The sequence below is a fragment of the Drosophila nasuta genome, chromosome 3, assembly GCF_023558535.2.
Source record: "Drosophila nasuta strain 15112-1781.00 chromosome 3, ASM2355853v1, whole genome shotgun sequence".
Lineage (NCBI taxonomy): Eukaryota > Metazoa > Arthropoda > Insecta > Diptera > Drosophilidae > Drosophila > Drosophila nasuta.
In genome coordinates this window covers 29500020-29517017 of record NC_083457.1, presented here as the reverse complement: position 1 = coordinate 29517017, position 16998 = coordinate 29500020, and the positions used below count along the sequence as shown (strand labels likewise).

General features: G+C 44.6%; 1 protein-coding gene across 2 annotated transcripts in view; it reads right to left on the bottom strand.

Annotated features, from left to right (window-relative positions):
* Nucleotides 1–1605: 1605 nt before the first annotated feature.
* The window catches only part of LOC132791521 (mucin-5AC), a 47693-nt gene continuing 32300 nt past the window's right edge, over nucleotides 1606–16998 (bottom strand). For both annotated transcript variants that reach the window (XM_060800482.1, XM_060800483.1), the window contains exons 3-4: nucleotides 11923–12557; nucleotides 1606–9249 (exon numbers count right to left, since the gene is read on the bottom strand). In XM_060800482.1, coding sequence (XP_060656465.1) covers nucleotides 2319–9249; nucleotides 11923–12257 — 7266 coding nt within the window. In that variant the 5' untranslated portion in view covers nucleotides 12258–12557 and the 3' untranslated portion in view covers nucleotides 1606–2318. The remainder of the gene's footprint in view (nucleotides 9250–11922; nucleotides 12558–16998) is intronic.

Here is a 16998-nt window from a genome sequence, read left to right as displayed (position 1 = left end):
AAATAATTTTCAATTCGATAAAGTTGTCTTTAGTTGTCTTTGCATTTTCTTTATTTGTTTCCATTTAAACCATTTATTATTTAGTTTATTTTTGCGTCTATTATATTCTTTATTATAGTAATTATTTAAGGCTTAAATTGGTTTGTTTGTGCTTGAACGGATATATTTCACTCAATAAATAAAATTGAGAAAATTCAAAACAAGTTATGTTTCGGAGGATGCGGAATAAATAGAGATACTCATATATTTACATGCTCAACTTAACTTTACTCATTCAAATTATGCATTCAAATTATAAATAAATAAAAATAAATGCATTACTTAGTTAATACAACTGTTCAAATATCCACTCTTAGGGTATATAAGTATCTATATATAGACCAACAACTGTCTAACATCTACACAGATTTAGAGAGCGCGCTGCATTTCAGTTGCTTCTGTTGCTGTTTCTATTGCTGTGCTGTGCTTGGCTGTGCTGTATGTTGCGTTGCGTTGGCAGAGACAGTTGCTAGTCGCCCATTGACACTGTATATAGCATGTGTGCGTGTGTGTTGGTGTGCGTACTTATAAAGCGGCGCCTGTGTGTATGCTATATATTCAGCTTGTGGCTGCCCGCAGTCGTTAGTCCTGAGTCGTTTTGCGTTTTTTTTCGACTGTGCTGCTGATGTTGCTGTTCCTATTGTTGTTGTCGTTCTCGTTGTTGTTGTTATGTTTTTCTGCGTTTTTTGAGTTTGCCACAGTTGGCTGCTTGGCAATTGTTTGGCCTAAAAGTATGCTACTTGTTTCAGTGATTTCGTACCCACACACACAGGCACGTGATAGCTGCAAAAACCGCATAGAGCTTTTTAAAAAAAAAAACACTAACAACAAGTACGACATGCAAGTGAGCAAGCGTCCGCAGTTGTCGACGTCGAAGTTGCCAACGCAACCGCAGGGTTCCCTGAACAGCAACAGCAACAACAACAACTTGAGCAACAACTACAACAAGCGACAAGAGCAACCAAGTCGTGTACACAAAAGTTTGACAAAGTTGCAGCCAGTCGTTTCATGCCCACAACAACTCCCAAACGTGCAACAAACACACACTGCCCCACAAACAACGCCTTTCGCTCTTTCGTTCACTCTCTCACTATTTCACTCACGCACATTCGCACATTGCTGTTCAGATTTCATTATAAGCATCGCTTATGTGTATTCTTGTTAAATATTAATTAAAATATGTGCAATTCTTGTTGTTGTTGTTGGTTTTCGGCATGTCTGTGCGTGTTTGGCTCTGTTGCCTGCCTTTGGCCTACATAAAACTTCATACACCCTGTAAACTATATACTAACTTGAGCTGAATTGCTTTTCTAAAGCAACGATTGGAACGTCTGTTATGTGAAGAACAATGTGTATTACGTGTGTTTGTGTGCGTATGCTGTGTGAGATAACTTGTTACTTCATTTTGTTGTTCTTGGCAAAAACATGCTCCACTCTGCTTGTTTGCCACGAAGCAGTGCACTGCACTGGCAAGCAGTGCAACCGCAATCTGAAATCGTGTTGCCTACTTTTGGCTGCTGATGTATTTACCAATCAATTTGCAAGAGATTTGAGCCTTTTTGTTTATTTCATTTATTTATGTATTTATTTAGATTTTTAAACTTACATATTAGCATATATAACTTTTAGTTTGCGTAGTGTTAAAGTTTATTTTACTAAATTACATTTGTATTGTTGTTCGTTTTGTTCTTGTTGTGTTTGTGTTCGGGTTTGTTGCCAAAACATGAACGCACTTTTTGATTGCATTTGCATTTGCATTCGCAGCCAATTTGTTTAACTTTATTTATATAAATATGTATGTATATATGCTTTATATTTTTATTTTCATTTGGATTTTAATTTTTATTTCATTTGTTTGCGGCATGAGGCAAAAAAATGCGCACCACAACAATTGAATATAATTTTTTTGTGCCTAAATTTGCAAACTGCAAAAGGCAAACTGCATTTAAAATATTTGGAATTCGTATTCACGTATTTATTTAATAAAATTGGGCATGAAAAAAACGCATATTTATATATATATATATATCTCGTTTGTATATATGTGTGTATTGCTGAATAATATTTTCAGTTTGCTGCACATCAATCTCGTATCATTGAGTAGGACGCTGGGCTGGACTGAGGACGCGGGATTAAGGCACAGCAATAAGAACATTAAAAATAGTATTAACTTAATTGCGGGCATTTTGCAGATTGGCAAAATAAATTCACTATTAATTGAAAGTTTTAACAAAATTTCATAAATGTTTGGCTTACTTAAAACATGTAAGGGGACCTGTTCATGGCAGCAGACGGGGATTGAAGCGACCCATGAACAGGATCATGCCCGTCGGATTGTGGCGCACGAAATAGAGGAATGGCTTATCGAAGCGCAGCCGAGGAGCATCTGGCACACGTGCCTGACGAGGACGCAATGGGAGCGGCAATTCCAAAAACTTGGGATCCAGCAGATCATCGTAGAATCCACGACCCAATGCCGATTCCTGCACTAGCGAACCAAAGTCCACAATTGCCTCAGACGAATCGTAGGCATCATCATCGGTTGTATCCACATCCTTGTTACGCTTACGCAACGGCGGTGCTGGGTACATTTCGACATGATGATGATCGGAGATCTTCTCCTCGCCACAAGTGCTGAACGTATTGATTTGTGTCATGTCCGACAAGAAGATATCCCGATTGCCATTACCCGTCAAACCTCGGAGATCAGCGAAGTCCGACTTGAACAGTCCCTTGAGTCCCATCTTCTGTAGACCCAGCGAGGCATTTACAAACGAGCGATGTGAGAAACGCGGTAGTTGCACCTCCATGCCTGGGCGATCCATTAATGAGGTGAGCAGATTGCTCCAAGCGTTCTCTTTGCTAAATGCCTGCTCCACGAGGTTGCGTTCCAATCGATCCAGATTGTCGGTGGGCGCCACCGAGCTCTGGTGTCCGGGCATTACATAGATAGTGCTAACGGTGTCCTGAATACGTCCGAAGGCCACAATTGTGGCATCCAGCTTGGGTTCATAGCCTGCCGTAAAGCCGGAGCGATAGAGCACAGCGGGAATTGGCACAAGACGACGTTGTCGCACTGTGGGATGAACCTGGAAGAACATTTCACCATCGCGATCTGTTGTGGAACCACGCGTGCAATCCGTCTGAAAGAGATTGGCCGATACGGTGGCCAATGGGCCATTAACCCAAACGCTATTTGTACGTAGATATTCCAGCACTTTGCCCATGGTATGACGCTTGACCAAAAGATTGGTGCGTCTTCGCACAATATCGTTGACCACATGGAAATTCACCTCCTCCACATGTCCGGCATACAGTTGTTGTGTCTTCTCCTTGAAGAACGGCAAAATCTTGCCATTTGCACGATCACTAAAGATTTCGCGCACAAATGCCGCTGTGGCAATATCACCCTCCATCGACTGTTCCACCGAGTTTGTGATGTTGCGGAAGATCAAATGTGGATTGAATGTAACCATATCGTCTAGCTTGAGTATTTCGTTCATTTCACCCGAAGTGCTGCCACGTGCGCCGAGGAAAACCATAGACAACATAGAGGTCATAGCAAAAGGTGAAATAACCAAACTTCTGGCCGAACTAATCTTCTCCGAGGTGATGGCCTTCCAGTAACTAAATGCGAGTTCGTTGCATAGACGGGCAAAGGAGACAACATCGTCATCGAGTCGCACTGTTGATGCCTCTAAGCCCTGTGAGCTCTGCGGACTTGGCTCCAGTTTAACGGGTGGTCGTGTTGCTTGTGTCGAGGCGGCCATGAGATTGGTCAAGGAGGCTGGACGCAGCATTGGTCGTTGTTGCTGCTGTTGTAGTAACTGTTGCTGCTGGGAGTTGGTGTTGGCATTGTAGGGCAGTACCTTGGGTGGCTGGGGCTCCAGCTGATTATTGTAGCCGCCGAGCAGCGAAGGCTGCACATAGTACGAGACAGGCTTCAAGGTGTGCAGGCGCTTCGTTGTTGCTGGAGCTGCTGTTGTAGTCGTCGAAGTTGTTGTAGTTGTTGTTGTTGTGGTGCTGCTACTCAGTGGTTGCTCTGAGGTTGTTGTGGTGCTGCTGGGCAACAAAATGGGCAGCTGGTAGCTGGTTTGATCTTCGTCATCTTCCTCATCCGGTTGCTCATTGCCCTGATTGCCATAGCTGGCCAATGGCAAGCTCACCTTGTAGTTTTGCTCTTCCTTTTCGTCTTCCGTTGACTGCTCCGTGGACTTGACTGCGCTTTTGTCATGCTCGCCGACTTGGGGTCTAACCACCACGCTGGCCGTTGTCTCTCCCAACTTCACGTAGGGATCTTCATCGTCCAGCTGATATTTCTGTGAGCTTGTCGTATCCTCTTCGGTTATGGTGGCTGTCAATTCATCGGATATGTCTTCCATGGATTCCTCATTCAATTCCAGTGTTTTGACCGTGCTTAGCTCGATTTTTTCCGTCACTTGCTCGGAGCTAAGCGACATGTCTGATTCGGATGATACCACAGTCATATCGCCGGGTATTTCTGTAATCGTTTCTTCAGAAGTCACTTGCTGTTCACCCTCCTTGCTGCTTTCGGTCTGCTCCTCGGTAGCATCTGATTCTGGTTGAGCTGTGTACTGTGGCTGCAACTGCGCTGCATTGGTTACACTATCCTCGACACTTTGCATCGGCTCCAGTTCTGTTTGTGTCGTCTCTTCCTTCTGCGTCTCCTCCTCCTGTTGCAGCTGCTGCTCCGTTGATGTTTGCTCTTGTGCGTCCTGGTAAACAATCGTTGATGCCGCTGCCCCAGTTGTGCTCGTTGTTCTTGTTGTCGTTAGCTCCTCTTCGGTCTGTTTTTCCTCCTCCTTCTCAGCGGCAACCGACACCTGCGTTTGTGTCTCTTCGTAGTTGGCTGTCGTGGACGTTTCGCTGGCTTCCGCGAGGATTTGTTCGTTGTAACCATTTGTCAACATTTCGGGCATTTGCACCTCGTCGCTCTCGTTGCCATTGGTGTCCGGTGCATCGGGCTTTTCGTTGTCGTTTTGCTCGACGCTGGTCGACGTTGTCTCCTCCTCATTGACGGTGGTCTCTTTGCTCTGCTCCGCTTCCTCCTCTGACAGCTGCTGTTGGTCGGTGGTTGCCTCCACGCTCACTGTCGTCTCTGTTGCCTGCTCTGACGCTTGCTCCTTCTCCTGATACTGCTCTGGCTCCTTTTCCTGCTCAAGCGCCTGCTGCTCCTCCTTTTCCTCCTCCTGCTTGTTGACTTCCTGTTTAAGTGGCGCTTCGCTTGGCTTTGTGGCGGCCAACAGTTCTAGTCGCTGCAGCTCGAACTGCTCTTGCTCATCATCCTCGTCCTGTTGCTGCTGTGCATAGATTTGTGATAGCGACAGCACTGGTACCTTGAATGTGGTGCTCTCCTCGTGCTCTTCCTGCATCTCGCTAAGTGGCAGGGTATTAAGATATGCAGCTTCCTGTTTGATGAGCTCCTCATTGCTGGGTATGATGGTCGTGATTTCCTGAGCTGGTGCTGATTCTGTTGTCGTCGTCGAAGTCGATGTTGTTGTTGTTGCCTTTAGTTGCTGCTTTGGTGGCTTCGGTGGCTGCAACAGGAACGAGGTGTTTAGCTGCGCAAAGTTCGTCAAGCGATGCGAATCATCATCAGCGTCATCGTGCAACTGACTGGGATTGTATTGCTCCTGCTGGGTGATCTGTTGAATCACATCGGACATAAGGAACTCCAGTTCATCTTTCGTCTCGTTGGAGTTCATGTGTATATCAGAGACGAGCGTGTTGCTGCCATCGACAAGTGTGGAGGCAACTGTTGCCGCCTGTGTCTGGAAATTGGCCATAGAGATTTGATCGGTTGGCTTGAGTACTTCCAGATTGAGCTGTTGCACCAGATTGGCAATCATGGGCGTTACCTCTGTGCTATCATCGTCGTCATCAGCTGCCGTGGTGCTTTCCGATACTGGTAAACGTGCCACAAGCTCAGTAGTTGCCTCTTCGCTTTCGGAATCCGTTTGCTGATAGTAGCCACTGGTCGTGGGTGCTGTGGACTCTTCTGGCTGCTCGGTTAGCTCAGCAATCACAGCTTCGGGTACTTCGGCATAAAGTGGCTCAAACTTCACCACATGATTGGCTTCCAAAGTGGGCTTTGAGGTCGTGGTGGCAGCTGCGATTGCGGCAAGCTTGTCTGCCTGCTTTTGTGCTTCCAGTTGAGTTTGCTTCTGCTTCTCTAAGTCCTTCAAGAATTGCTTCTGCTTCTCCAACTCTTTTTCCATTTCCTTCTGCCTCTCCAATTCCCTTAGCCTCTCCAGTTCCTTCTGCCTCTCCAGCTGTTTCTGCTTCTCCACTTCCTTCTGCCTCTCCAGCTCCTGCTGCCTCTCCAACTCTTTCTGTTTCTCCAGCTCTTTCTGTTTCTCCAATTCCTTCTGTCTCTCCAACTCCTTTTCCAACTCCTTCATCTTCTCAGACTCTGTCTCAGTTTCCATATCGGAATCGTTTTCGGTTTCATCCAATGGTGCCATAGGCGTGGTCAGCAGGAATTGAGTATTATAGGGCAACTCTGTTGTCTCTGGTTCCTCCAGGGGCTGGTCCGTCTTCACGGGTTGCTGTGGCAGCAGCTCCATTGGTGGTGAGCTGGTCGAAGCAAAGTATTGTGGTCTTGCGGTTATCAATACCACCGTTGTCTCCTGCTCTGGCTCCACCTCAATGCTGCTGTGCGTTGTCTCCGATGGTTGCTTGTGCTGCTCGCCGAAATCCAAGTGCTCCAAACTGGTGCTGGCATCCTCCTCGTCAAGCATAGTGGCCAGCGTGCTGCCACCATAGTTGGCTGCCAAAGGTCTTGGGGTATTTATGATAGTTGTGGTTGTCTTGGGAGTTGTTGTTGTGGTTGTCGAAGTTGTGGAGCTTGAGGTTGTGGGAGTTGTTGTCGTCGTGGTTGTTGTGGAAATTGTGGTTGAAGTGGTAATGGCTGCGGTGCTGGTGCTGCTTACTTGCGTCTTCTTTTTGTTGGCCAACGTCTGCATTTGCTCGTTGTTCTCCGCACTGTCGTATTTCACGGGCACGGGCGCCTCATCTTTCTTGTCGCTCGCCAACAGATCCTGTGTGAGGCTCTGTACAATTTGATCCATCGAGAGTATCTGATCCGGCGATAACTGTGGTGCGGGCGATGGCGAGCTGTGCTGCAGCTGCTGTTGGATCATTGCCAATGATGGCAGCGGCTGTGGCGTCTTTTTCAGCTGTGAGGCGTCGGATTGGGCAATAAGCACGGGTAGCTGTTCGCTGGCCTCGGCATCGTAACTGGGCACGGGGTAGACAGGTGCCTGAGTGGTGCTAGTGGTGGTGGTGGTTGTCTTTGAGGGCACCGCATTCACATAGCCATAGGAGTGAATTGGTTTGTGGCTCGGTTTGTTGTTCACTTCATTTGTTGGCTCATTCTGTGGCTTTTGATGGTGCTTGTGTTGGTGCTGCGTGGTTGGTCGCTTGGTTGTTGTTGTGCTGGTGCTGGTGGTGCTCGAGTGCGCTGGTTTGTTGTGAAGCTTCTGGTGATGCAATGCAGGTCGCCTGCTTGTGGTTGTCGTTGGCTCAGCGGTGGTTGTTGTGGTTGGCGCAGCGGTTGTGGTTGTTGTCGGCGCAGCTGTGGTTGCTTCTGGCTCTGACTGTGGCTGATGGGGATCTTCTGCTGCTGCTTCGGGCTTCTGAGACTCGCCATGTGGATCCTCGGCGGGATCTTGTGGTTGTGCAGGCTCTGCCTCGACAGAAGGTGCCGCAGTGCTTGTAGTTGTCGGTGTTGTGGTTGTTGTTGTTGTGGTGGTGGTTGGCTTGGGCTTCTTGTGTGGGCGATGTGGACGTGGTGGTTTTACGGTGCTGACTTCCTGGTGGTGCGGTGCAGAGGCTGCTGCAGCGGGGTCCGTGGCTACAGCCTGCGGTTTCGGCTTAGTGGTTGGCTTACGCTTGGGCTTGCTGGGTTTGCTGCTGCTGCTACTACCGCTGCTGCTGGAGGTTGTGCCGCTGCTGGTGCTGGTTGTGCTAGTGGCTAGTCCTGGCGTGCGTGTTGGCTTACGCTTCTTCTTCTTATGCGTGGTGGACACTGGCGCTTGAGTTGTTGTTGACGTTATCTCTTGAGCAGCGGGATCTTCCTCTGCAGGAGCTGCAGCTGTGGTTGTGGTTGTTGGTGCCACTGTCGTGGTTGTTGTGGTCGTCGTGGTAGTTGTCTTCTTCTTGTTCTTCTGCTTGTTGCCACTGTGATGCGTGGTGCCGCTTGTGGTGTTAACGGTGCTATTTCCCTGAGCTCCGCTGGGTTTCTTCACGCGATGTGGTTGAGTGGGTTTGCGCTGCACATTGGCGGGTTTCTTGGCTAGCTGATGATTGGAGACAATCTTCTCAGTGGTGCTGGAATGACTTGCTGCACTCGTCGACGATGTGGGCGTGTGTATAATCTCCTGATTGTTGTAGAACACCCGACGCGTGGTTGTTTCTGGCCGGGGCTTCACAGTGGTGATGGGACGCTTCTGGTAGATGGGTTGCATGTTCACCACATCGAAATCATGCATATTGGCCGCCGACTGTTGATACTGTTCAATACCCGCATAGACAGATTCCATGGGATCGAGTTCCTCTTGCACCACTTGTGGTGCCATCTCAGTGGTGGTGGTGCTGGGCTTGCGTTTGTTGCCTGGCTTGCGCTTCGATGGCTTCGGTTTCTTCGTTACACGCTGCGTTGTCGGCACAGCTCGTGTTGAGGTGTCCAGTAGTTCGGATTCGGGTGTCATCACAACCTGTTGCGGCTTAGGAAAGATGTCGCCACCTGTGTTCCCAAAGATAGCAGGCAATATGAGTGACCAGGATGAGGAAACATCAGGTGTGTCCAGCACTGGTAGGAACTGCTCGGCAGAGTTGTTCTTTGTGGAGCTGCTGGCCACCTCTTTGTTGAGCACATTCTGCACCCGATTCACAATATCCTGGACATTCTTTTCTGGCTCATGTTCGGTTTGTGGTGGTGTGTGAATAATCGAAGGTCCTTCGCCATCACCGTTCGCCACAATGCTCTGGATCTCTTGCATGGTCATCAGACGCTTCACCAGCTCGCCGTGCTCATCGAAAGTGTAGAACTCATAGCGATCAGGATTCAACAGATCAATGGGACTGGCAACTTGCAACGAGGGCTGCGGCTTTGGCACTTTATGGCCCAGTGCATCCGTAAACTGTGGCTCATTGCCGTCGAGCACCACGGAGACCGAGGAAACCACGCTAAATGACACAAACAGAGAGAGAAAGAGAAGAAAAAGACAGAGCATATGTTATCGAGTGTCAGACAATGATTAATGACAAATAAATGCGATTATGCTGTGCTTGCAACAAAAAAACCGCGGAAGAACGCTGAAGTTGTGTGCTGGGAGTGATTGACTGTAAGTTAGTTTCCAAAAAAAATAAGTATAGAAATTATTGAATATCTGCTACTTATTTTCTTATTGTGAGGTAAGAGGTAACAAATATTAAAATTTTCCAATTTTATGTATACATATCAACATTACACCCTTGCACTTTGCGTATACCGGGTATAATAACGAACAGGCAAAAGAAATGTTGGACGCAAGTCATGCTGCATACTTTGCGGCGCATTCGCTTGGCATTTTAATGGAAATTGAATGGTATGCAATCGTTGCAAAAAGTCACAGAGTCACGCTCTGATGATGCCGCCGCAACTCCCCGTTTTTCATCTCCCCTTCCCCATGCTGGTTGCATTGGCAACCATCTCGCGCGGTAGTTAGTTAACATATTTACATGCAGCACAGCACACACATAAACACATACTCGTATGTGTACTCCTACAATCTCTCACTGTGAATGACAGCGAGCACATCATTAACATTTATGCACGTGAGCCGAGGCATGCCTCGTCATATGCAGCTGCTGCCCCAATTGCTGTTGTTGTTACTACTACTTTTTTGTTGTTGCTGTACTAGCTGTAGGATCTAGCTGAATAGCTAAGTGCATGTCAGAGTTATGTCTATCTATCTGCGCTGCCTGTCTGTCTGTCTGTCTAACGCGCTCTTCATTATCCCAGCTCAAATCACAGCTGCCGCATGAGTGGCAAAAAATCTAAATAATTCGCCAAAATTATGTATAATCATTTGCGAATATTTAAACACTTTTTGGTTTAGCCTTTCAACCTTTTATCTAGATTTACATATTTTAATGCAATGAATATAATTACTAAAATATTATGTTCCTTTTGTTTATTGTCAAATAAAATCACAGAATTTAACTGATTAACCTCGATTACTTGTGTGAAAACTATCTCTTTATACTAACAGAGTATTACTTTTATTATGATTATTGTAATAACAAAGGTTAACAATTAAAAATGACAGGGAAAATAAATTAAAGTGCAAACAAAACGAGAGGTCTTTGAGCGGTATTTTATTACTACATTAAAATAAAATTGCAAATACTTTCTCAGCGAAGGGGTTTAAATATTTATCTGCCAAAAACAGAAATTGTAATTTACTTTCTCTATATACAATACGTACATATTAATGTATTGCTATATACAATTTGGCTGACGAATTCAGATGAAATTCAAAAGCGAAATTGAAACAGAGATGGAGAAAAAATAACAAGTATAATTTGAATAGCAGATTTACATTTACATTTTCGGCTCTTTCTTTTTTTGCGTTGTTGTATGTTTTTTGGCGTAGCCAAAGGATATTATTGTACGTAAGAATTTGTGCCAACGGCAATGACAGAAAATGCATTAAATTGCCAATAAATTAAATACAATTTGTTGGCAAAGCAACGTAATTTATGCATTGCATATCCAAGTGCTGTATATAGTGTGTAACCCTTGGGGTAGTCGACTGAGGGTTATAATACACAGATTGCCCTAACTCCGATATAAACTTAAACATCATCAGTATTATCTATGTGGCAGCTGCTCGTAATCATTATCTACCGACTAACGGACAGACAGATAGAGAGACAGACAGACGGACAGACAGACAGATTGACTACCATATGCCGCTGGCTGTGAATTTGTTTACGCTCTGAATTAATGTGAAAGCAGGAGGATGAGGAGGAGCTAAAGGAGAGGTTGAGAGAACCTTGCCCTGAAGGTTAACGAAATTCATAACGAAAACAAAATATTAATTTTCATTTTCATTTTGCTTTTAGCTTTTGCTTTTCCTTCGCTTTTTTGCCACTTACTTTTTGCCTTTGCACTTCAATACATGTATTTTTGTATGTGCAAAAATTGTTTTGGGCCAGAGTTCGCTGTTGGCTTTAGCTGCACTCTTGGGGTCTGCAGCACCAACACCACCACTTAGCTGCCCCAAACCGAAGGCCACACTGCCACACAGCCACACTGATTAGCATTGATTTGAAGTTAATGAGCACTCAATTTGTGCCTCGCCTGCTATTTTGTTTATTTTTTTTTGCTTTTTCGTTGTATTCTTGCCCGTTGTTCTATTTTCCCATCCCGGTTTTTCGGTTTGAGCGTTGTTGGATTTTAAACAGAGCGCCGCAAGGTATGCCACGTGTTTTATTGCTGCTTTGCCATCAAGTGGCGTGATGCGGTGCGGCGCCTGTTGAGCAAATTAATTAAAATACTAAGGCATTTGCCAACTGACCAGACTTAGACCCACAGCCCAGACCTTCATCCACGCCCACGCCCATGCCCACGTCCACGAACAGCGGGCCAACAACAAAAGAGAAATTCTATTTCAATTAGTGGGAAAAATTGCAAAAAGCTGTACAAACAAAAGACTTTTGCCTAACAACAGCAACGACAACAACAAGCACAAACAATGCCTAAGCAAATGCAGAGGGAGACAAGAGGGAGGATGAGGAGTCTCGACTGCCTTACAACCCCTCCATTAAAGTTAAAATCGCGCTCACGTCAGCCAAAAGAGTCTGTGCACTCACCTGGAACCGATGACTTTCTTTGATGCCTCATCCGGCGACGTGAATGTTGCGGATGTTGTGGCCGTGGCAGGCGGCAACTTCTCCTCCTGCTTTGGCATAACTGCCTCGTACACAATGGCTGGTTGCATAGCAGCAGCAGCGGCAGCGGCGGCATCATTCCCGTGGCTGGACACACTCGATGTGGTCAGATAGGTGTAGATAGGCTGCTGCTTCGTCTGATGTGCTGCTGCTGGGGTGCTGCTGGTCTTGGGATAGGCCGCGACAACGGCGAGTTCACCCAGTACCAGGCACAGGCACAGCAGCCCAAGCGGCTGTAAACTGCGCAGGGAACGCATTGTTTCCTGCCTAGAGTCCTCCAGTCCTCTGCTCTCAGCTTCTTTCCACTCTTCTCTTTCTCGCTCTCACTCTCTCTGTCGCTGTCTGTTCTGATTGTTTGTTGTCTCTCCCACTCAGCAGCTCCTGTTTTTCTTTTCGCTTGCTGTTTTTCTGTTTTTATTTGAGCTTGAATCTTATCTAAAAATTGTTCTTAGCCGCGTGACCTTTTCGGGCCAGCTTTGGGTCGTAGTTGTTGGCTGTTTAATGTTGAAGCTCGGACGTCAGCGTCGCTTGCGTAAACATGAAGCGAGCGTCAAGAGCTGCAAAGTAAAATGAAAAACTAATTAATGCAATGTTAATGAAAATGCTCTAGAAAATATATATGTATAGCAAGTAGTATTATTAAACAGATAGCACAGCTCTCCCTAGCTCTAGGAAATGTATTCTTGTATAAATTTGTACATTTACATAAAGCTAGCATTAAAGTGCTCGACAAGTTGCAACAAACTCCCCTCGGTATAAGTGTGTGTATGTGTGTGTGTGGCATACTTTTAGGCTGTCATAATCAGGCAACCACGCAAATTGCCCAGGAACCTGATGCCCAAGCCGCAACTCGCTAATGCGCCTGTAATTATGCTAATAATAACGAGGCTGCCACATGAATCTCTCTCTCTCTCTCTCTCTCTTCTGAGTGTGTGTGTGTCTATGTTGGAGGGCTTAAACTGCCTTTTGCTGTTTGGAGGCAGCTGCATCCTCGTCTTCGCAACGTCTTGCTGCACGCTGCTGGCTTCTGGCATGCTTTCAATACCCCAACCTAAAGTGCACCACAATTTAGACATAAGACGCAAGGATCTGCAAATGCAACATGCATAAGTGGAAGAGTGCGAGTACGTGTTCTTCTGTATGTGCATGTGTGTGTCTATGTATTTCTATAGTCATATATGTGTCCAACTTCAGCGGCTGTTGCTTTATCCAACAACTGCTTCAGCTTGTGAGGTAGTTGTCTAAATTAAAGTTCAAAAAAAAAAAAAAAAAAAATAAACATCTGATTGTCACAAATCAAAGCATCAGCTGATGCGCCAAAGCCTTAATTAAGTTGGCAACTCCACTTAGCATAGTTCAACTGTTGAGTTTATCGAACGGGTAGTAAGTATCGCCTTGATCCACACAGAGATGCTTTGAGTACTCACTAAGGGCAGCCATCTTCACTTATGCACTTTTTTTTCACTGAGAGCATTATTACATCAGACCAAAAATTTGCAAAGAAAAATTGCAAAAATAAATTTAAAATAATACTGCAACCAAGAAAGGAAAGCCAACAATTTTGGCATCCAAGGTTTTCTTTTGTCGCCAACTTGGATTGGCCGGCTCTAATAGAGAATTTAGAATTGCTAAATTTTCTCTTTGCCACTGATTGGTAAGTAGTGTCCATCTGATTAGACCTTGCAGTAAAATGCTATTTTATGCAGCTTATTGGCCATACCTCTGGCAATTGCACCCGCTAGACCCTCCTTAGAGTGGAATAGGTGTTGCACATTGCGATCCTCGTCTCCCCTTTGTTGAACAAGTGCAACTAGTGAAGCGCACGCGGATATTCACCCTAACCTGCAAGCCTAAGGGAGTTTTGGGTGAAGGCGGCGAACCTCGCTGCAAACAACCGGCTAGAGTGGGAATAAGGCGATAATCTTGCGGCAGCGAATCTTCGCTGCAGATTATCAAACGGTATTCGATAGCGGCTAAGCGAAGGCGATACTAGAGACGTTCAAAGGAGCGTAGATCTTCCGGCGAGAGATCTACGGCTCCACACAAAACCCGCCAGCACCATCTGCATTGGATTGTTTTCGATCGTAAAATGCACTAAAAGTGCCAACATGGTTTGAATACTTGAAAAATTAAATTGAATTTGTAAATAGTACTTGTCAGATCAACTAACTCATTTTTTGACTTTTCACACAGCCAACATGGGTACATAGGGATTGATAGCCTGATAACCATAACCTTTTATCATCTTTAACAGCTATCATCATCAATCATATATGCTACGACGGATTCATCGGTTATCAGGCCTGCTAACTTCGATGGAAAGTGCGTAAGTACGGCATAGCCGTGACTGTATTTATAGTTGATTGGGGTTGTGATTGTGAGGCTTTCAATTCCGTGTGTTCCGTGTTGGTATATTTTTCGTATTATTAAGTCATGAAGACAAATATTTAAACAAAACAGATTAACGTAACGATAAATAATAGCTCGATAAATCAAGCACTATTGTTAATTAGAGATAATTTTTATAAACAAAATGAAGTATGTGTATTAAAATACTGAATATTATGGAGAAGAAAACAATGAGGCGTTAAACTTTTAATTTTGATTGGGCACTAGATGTGCGAGCGTTTGAGATAATGCGAAATGAGTACTGTCCCTCTCCCTGGTATTACACTCTGTCTACACTTTAATTTATGATGACTTACTACCCAGTCGAAGCCAAAGACCCACCCCAGCCCTGAACTGAGCCGGCAAGTTAGCTAGACAGAGTAGGCTTAGATGAGTAGAACCTCGTGGTGTTCGTCACATAATTAAATGGCGCCCAACTCGTGAGGCCTATGGAAAATGTGCCCCAAAATAAACATTTCCTCATCAAACTATTCATTCTTTTTATTGAAAACATAGATGTATGAATTTTCTGCCTTCTGGATTGGCTGTTTACTGATGAGAACGTCGGAAGCAGACCAGGCGAAAAGAACATACATAGCGGATTCATTAATTGATAGTGTTATCAATGAATTAAACCTGTTAAATGCAATTTTCTGGCCAATAATGTGATTAAGGAAATTTTTTGTAGAATTGGATGAATTTCGATTCTCTACCGAATCATTGTTAGGCCCAGTACACAATATTGTGTTGTGGTATTGAAATCGAGAATTGTTCAGTATTGGTTAATATCGATCTGTTCCTCTTTCAATCACAAACACTCATCAAATACGTTACTAATCAAAGTAGATTCAGACTCTCAGTACACACTTCGCATTGTCTTAAAATCGCATTGAAGGGTAAGTCCCAAACTTAAAAACTTAAAACTTGAACACTATATTATCGCATATCGTAAACTTATTTTTGTCAATTACCTTGTCAATATCGAATACCGTACTAGTTCACATTCATATTTTAATTCATTATGCCGGTTACTCGCAGCGACGAAAACCTCGCATCAGCTAGTTCACTAATTCTTTGCAAAATTTGCAATGATTTAAAATCGTCTGAATTTGAATTAGTAAAAACCCCTTGTAGTCATAACTTTCACTCCGAATGTATATCCAATTGGCTCAATACTAGCGAAACTTGTCCAACTTGCAAAAGCCGTGCAGGATAGGAGATATTTTGGCTCAGAACAATCTGAAGGGTTAAGCATGCTTCATACAGTTGCAGCACCCCCAGTTTCACGCGAAGCCTCGGGAGCCGCTGGTACTAAACCACGAGATCGACCAAAAACAAGAGCTAATCAGAGAGAGAATCTCATGAGAAATGCCGCACAATCTCCTTCTTGGCAACATAGGGCAAGCTTAGAACAAAATGTACCTACTTCCAGGCAGCATCAAAATGCTGCGCGAGAAAGTCGCTTACCCCGAGCATCAACAGGAAGTACAACCACACCCGTTCCAGCTGTGTCTGAACAACGAGTTCAAGGACTTATCACTTCTTCACTCGATAACTTTCGAGCGGAACTAGTCGCTACTATCGCTGATCAGGTTGAATTTGCCTTTAGAAACTTAAATATTGCCGCCCAACCGCCAATAGTTCGTTCCGAGGAACCGCAATTGGAATGGGATAACGAAATTCCAGATCAGAATAACGAAGGATTGGGGCAATCAGGAAATATATCTGGTAGTCTCGATCGGCCTGACCGAATTTCTAGTACCATTGTTAATTGGCATCTTAAGTTCAGTGGTACACCAACTGATATACCAATCGACGACTTTATATATCGAATAAATTGCTTGACCTCTCGTTGTTTGAGCGGAAACTTTGATACGTTGTATCAGTTTGCTCACTTACTATTCTCAGGTCCAGCGTTAACCTTCTATTGGAGATTTCATCGTAGCTCTCATCATAGGAATTGGTATAATCTTTGTTCTCGTTTATGCGAAAGATACCAAAATCAAAGAACCGATGAAGACATAAAAGATAGCTTACGGCGCAGGAAACAAAAGTTTAATGAACCTTTCGATGAATATTTGGATGCTATGTTGAACATAGCAGATACGCTTAATTCTCGTCTATCCGATACCGAATTGGTCTCTTATGTTAAACAGAATTTGAAACCAGATCTTCGACATGAACTGTTACATGTTCCAATTTCAAATTTAGCTATCCTTCGTAGAGAATGTCACAAACATGAAGAATTCTACTCCCAACTGCCTAAACATCAAAATCGATCGAATAACCCCAACCGAGTTATTCATGAGATTGCTTTAGAAAAAGACCTGGAGTTAGGCTCTGAAGATGAAAACTCAGAATCAGCAGATGTAAATGCTATGAAGTATTCTGATAATTTCAAATGCTGGAATTGCGATGAAATTGGTCATCGTTACCAGGATTGCCTGAAATCACGTCGCATATTTTGTTATGGATGTGGAAAACTTGACACATATAAACCAAACTGTACAAAATGTAAAACCAAACAGGAAAACTCGCAGAAGGGTATTCGCTTACCACCAAAAGCGGATATCCGCAATTAAAAATAGAACCAAATTCTCTAGAGTATTC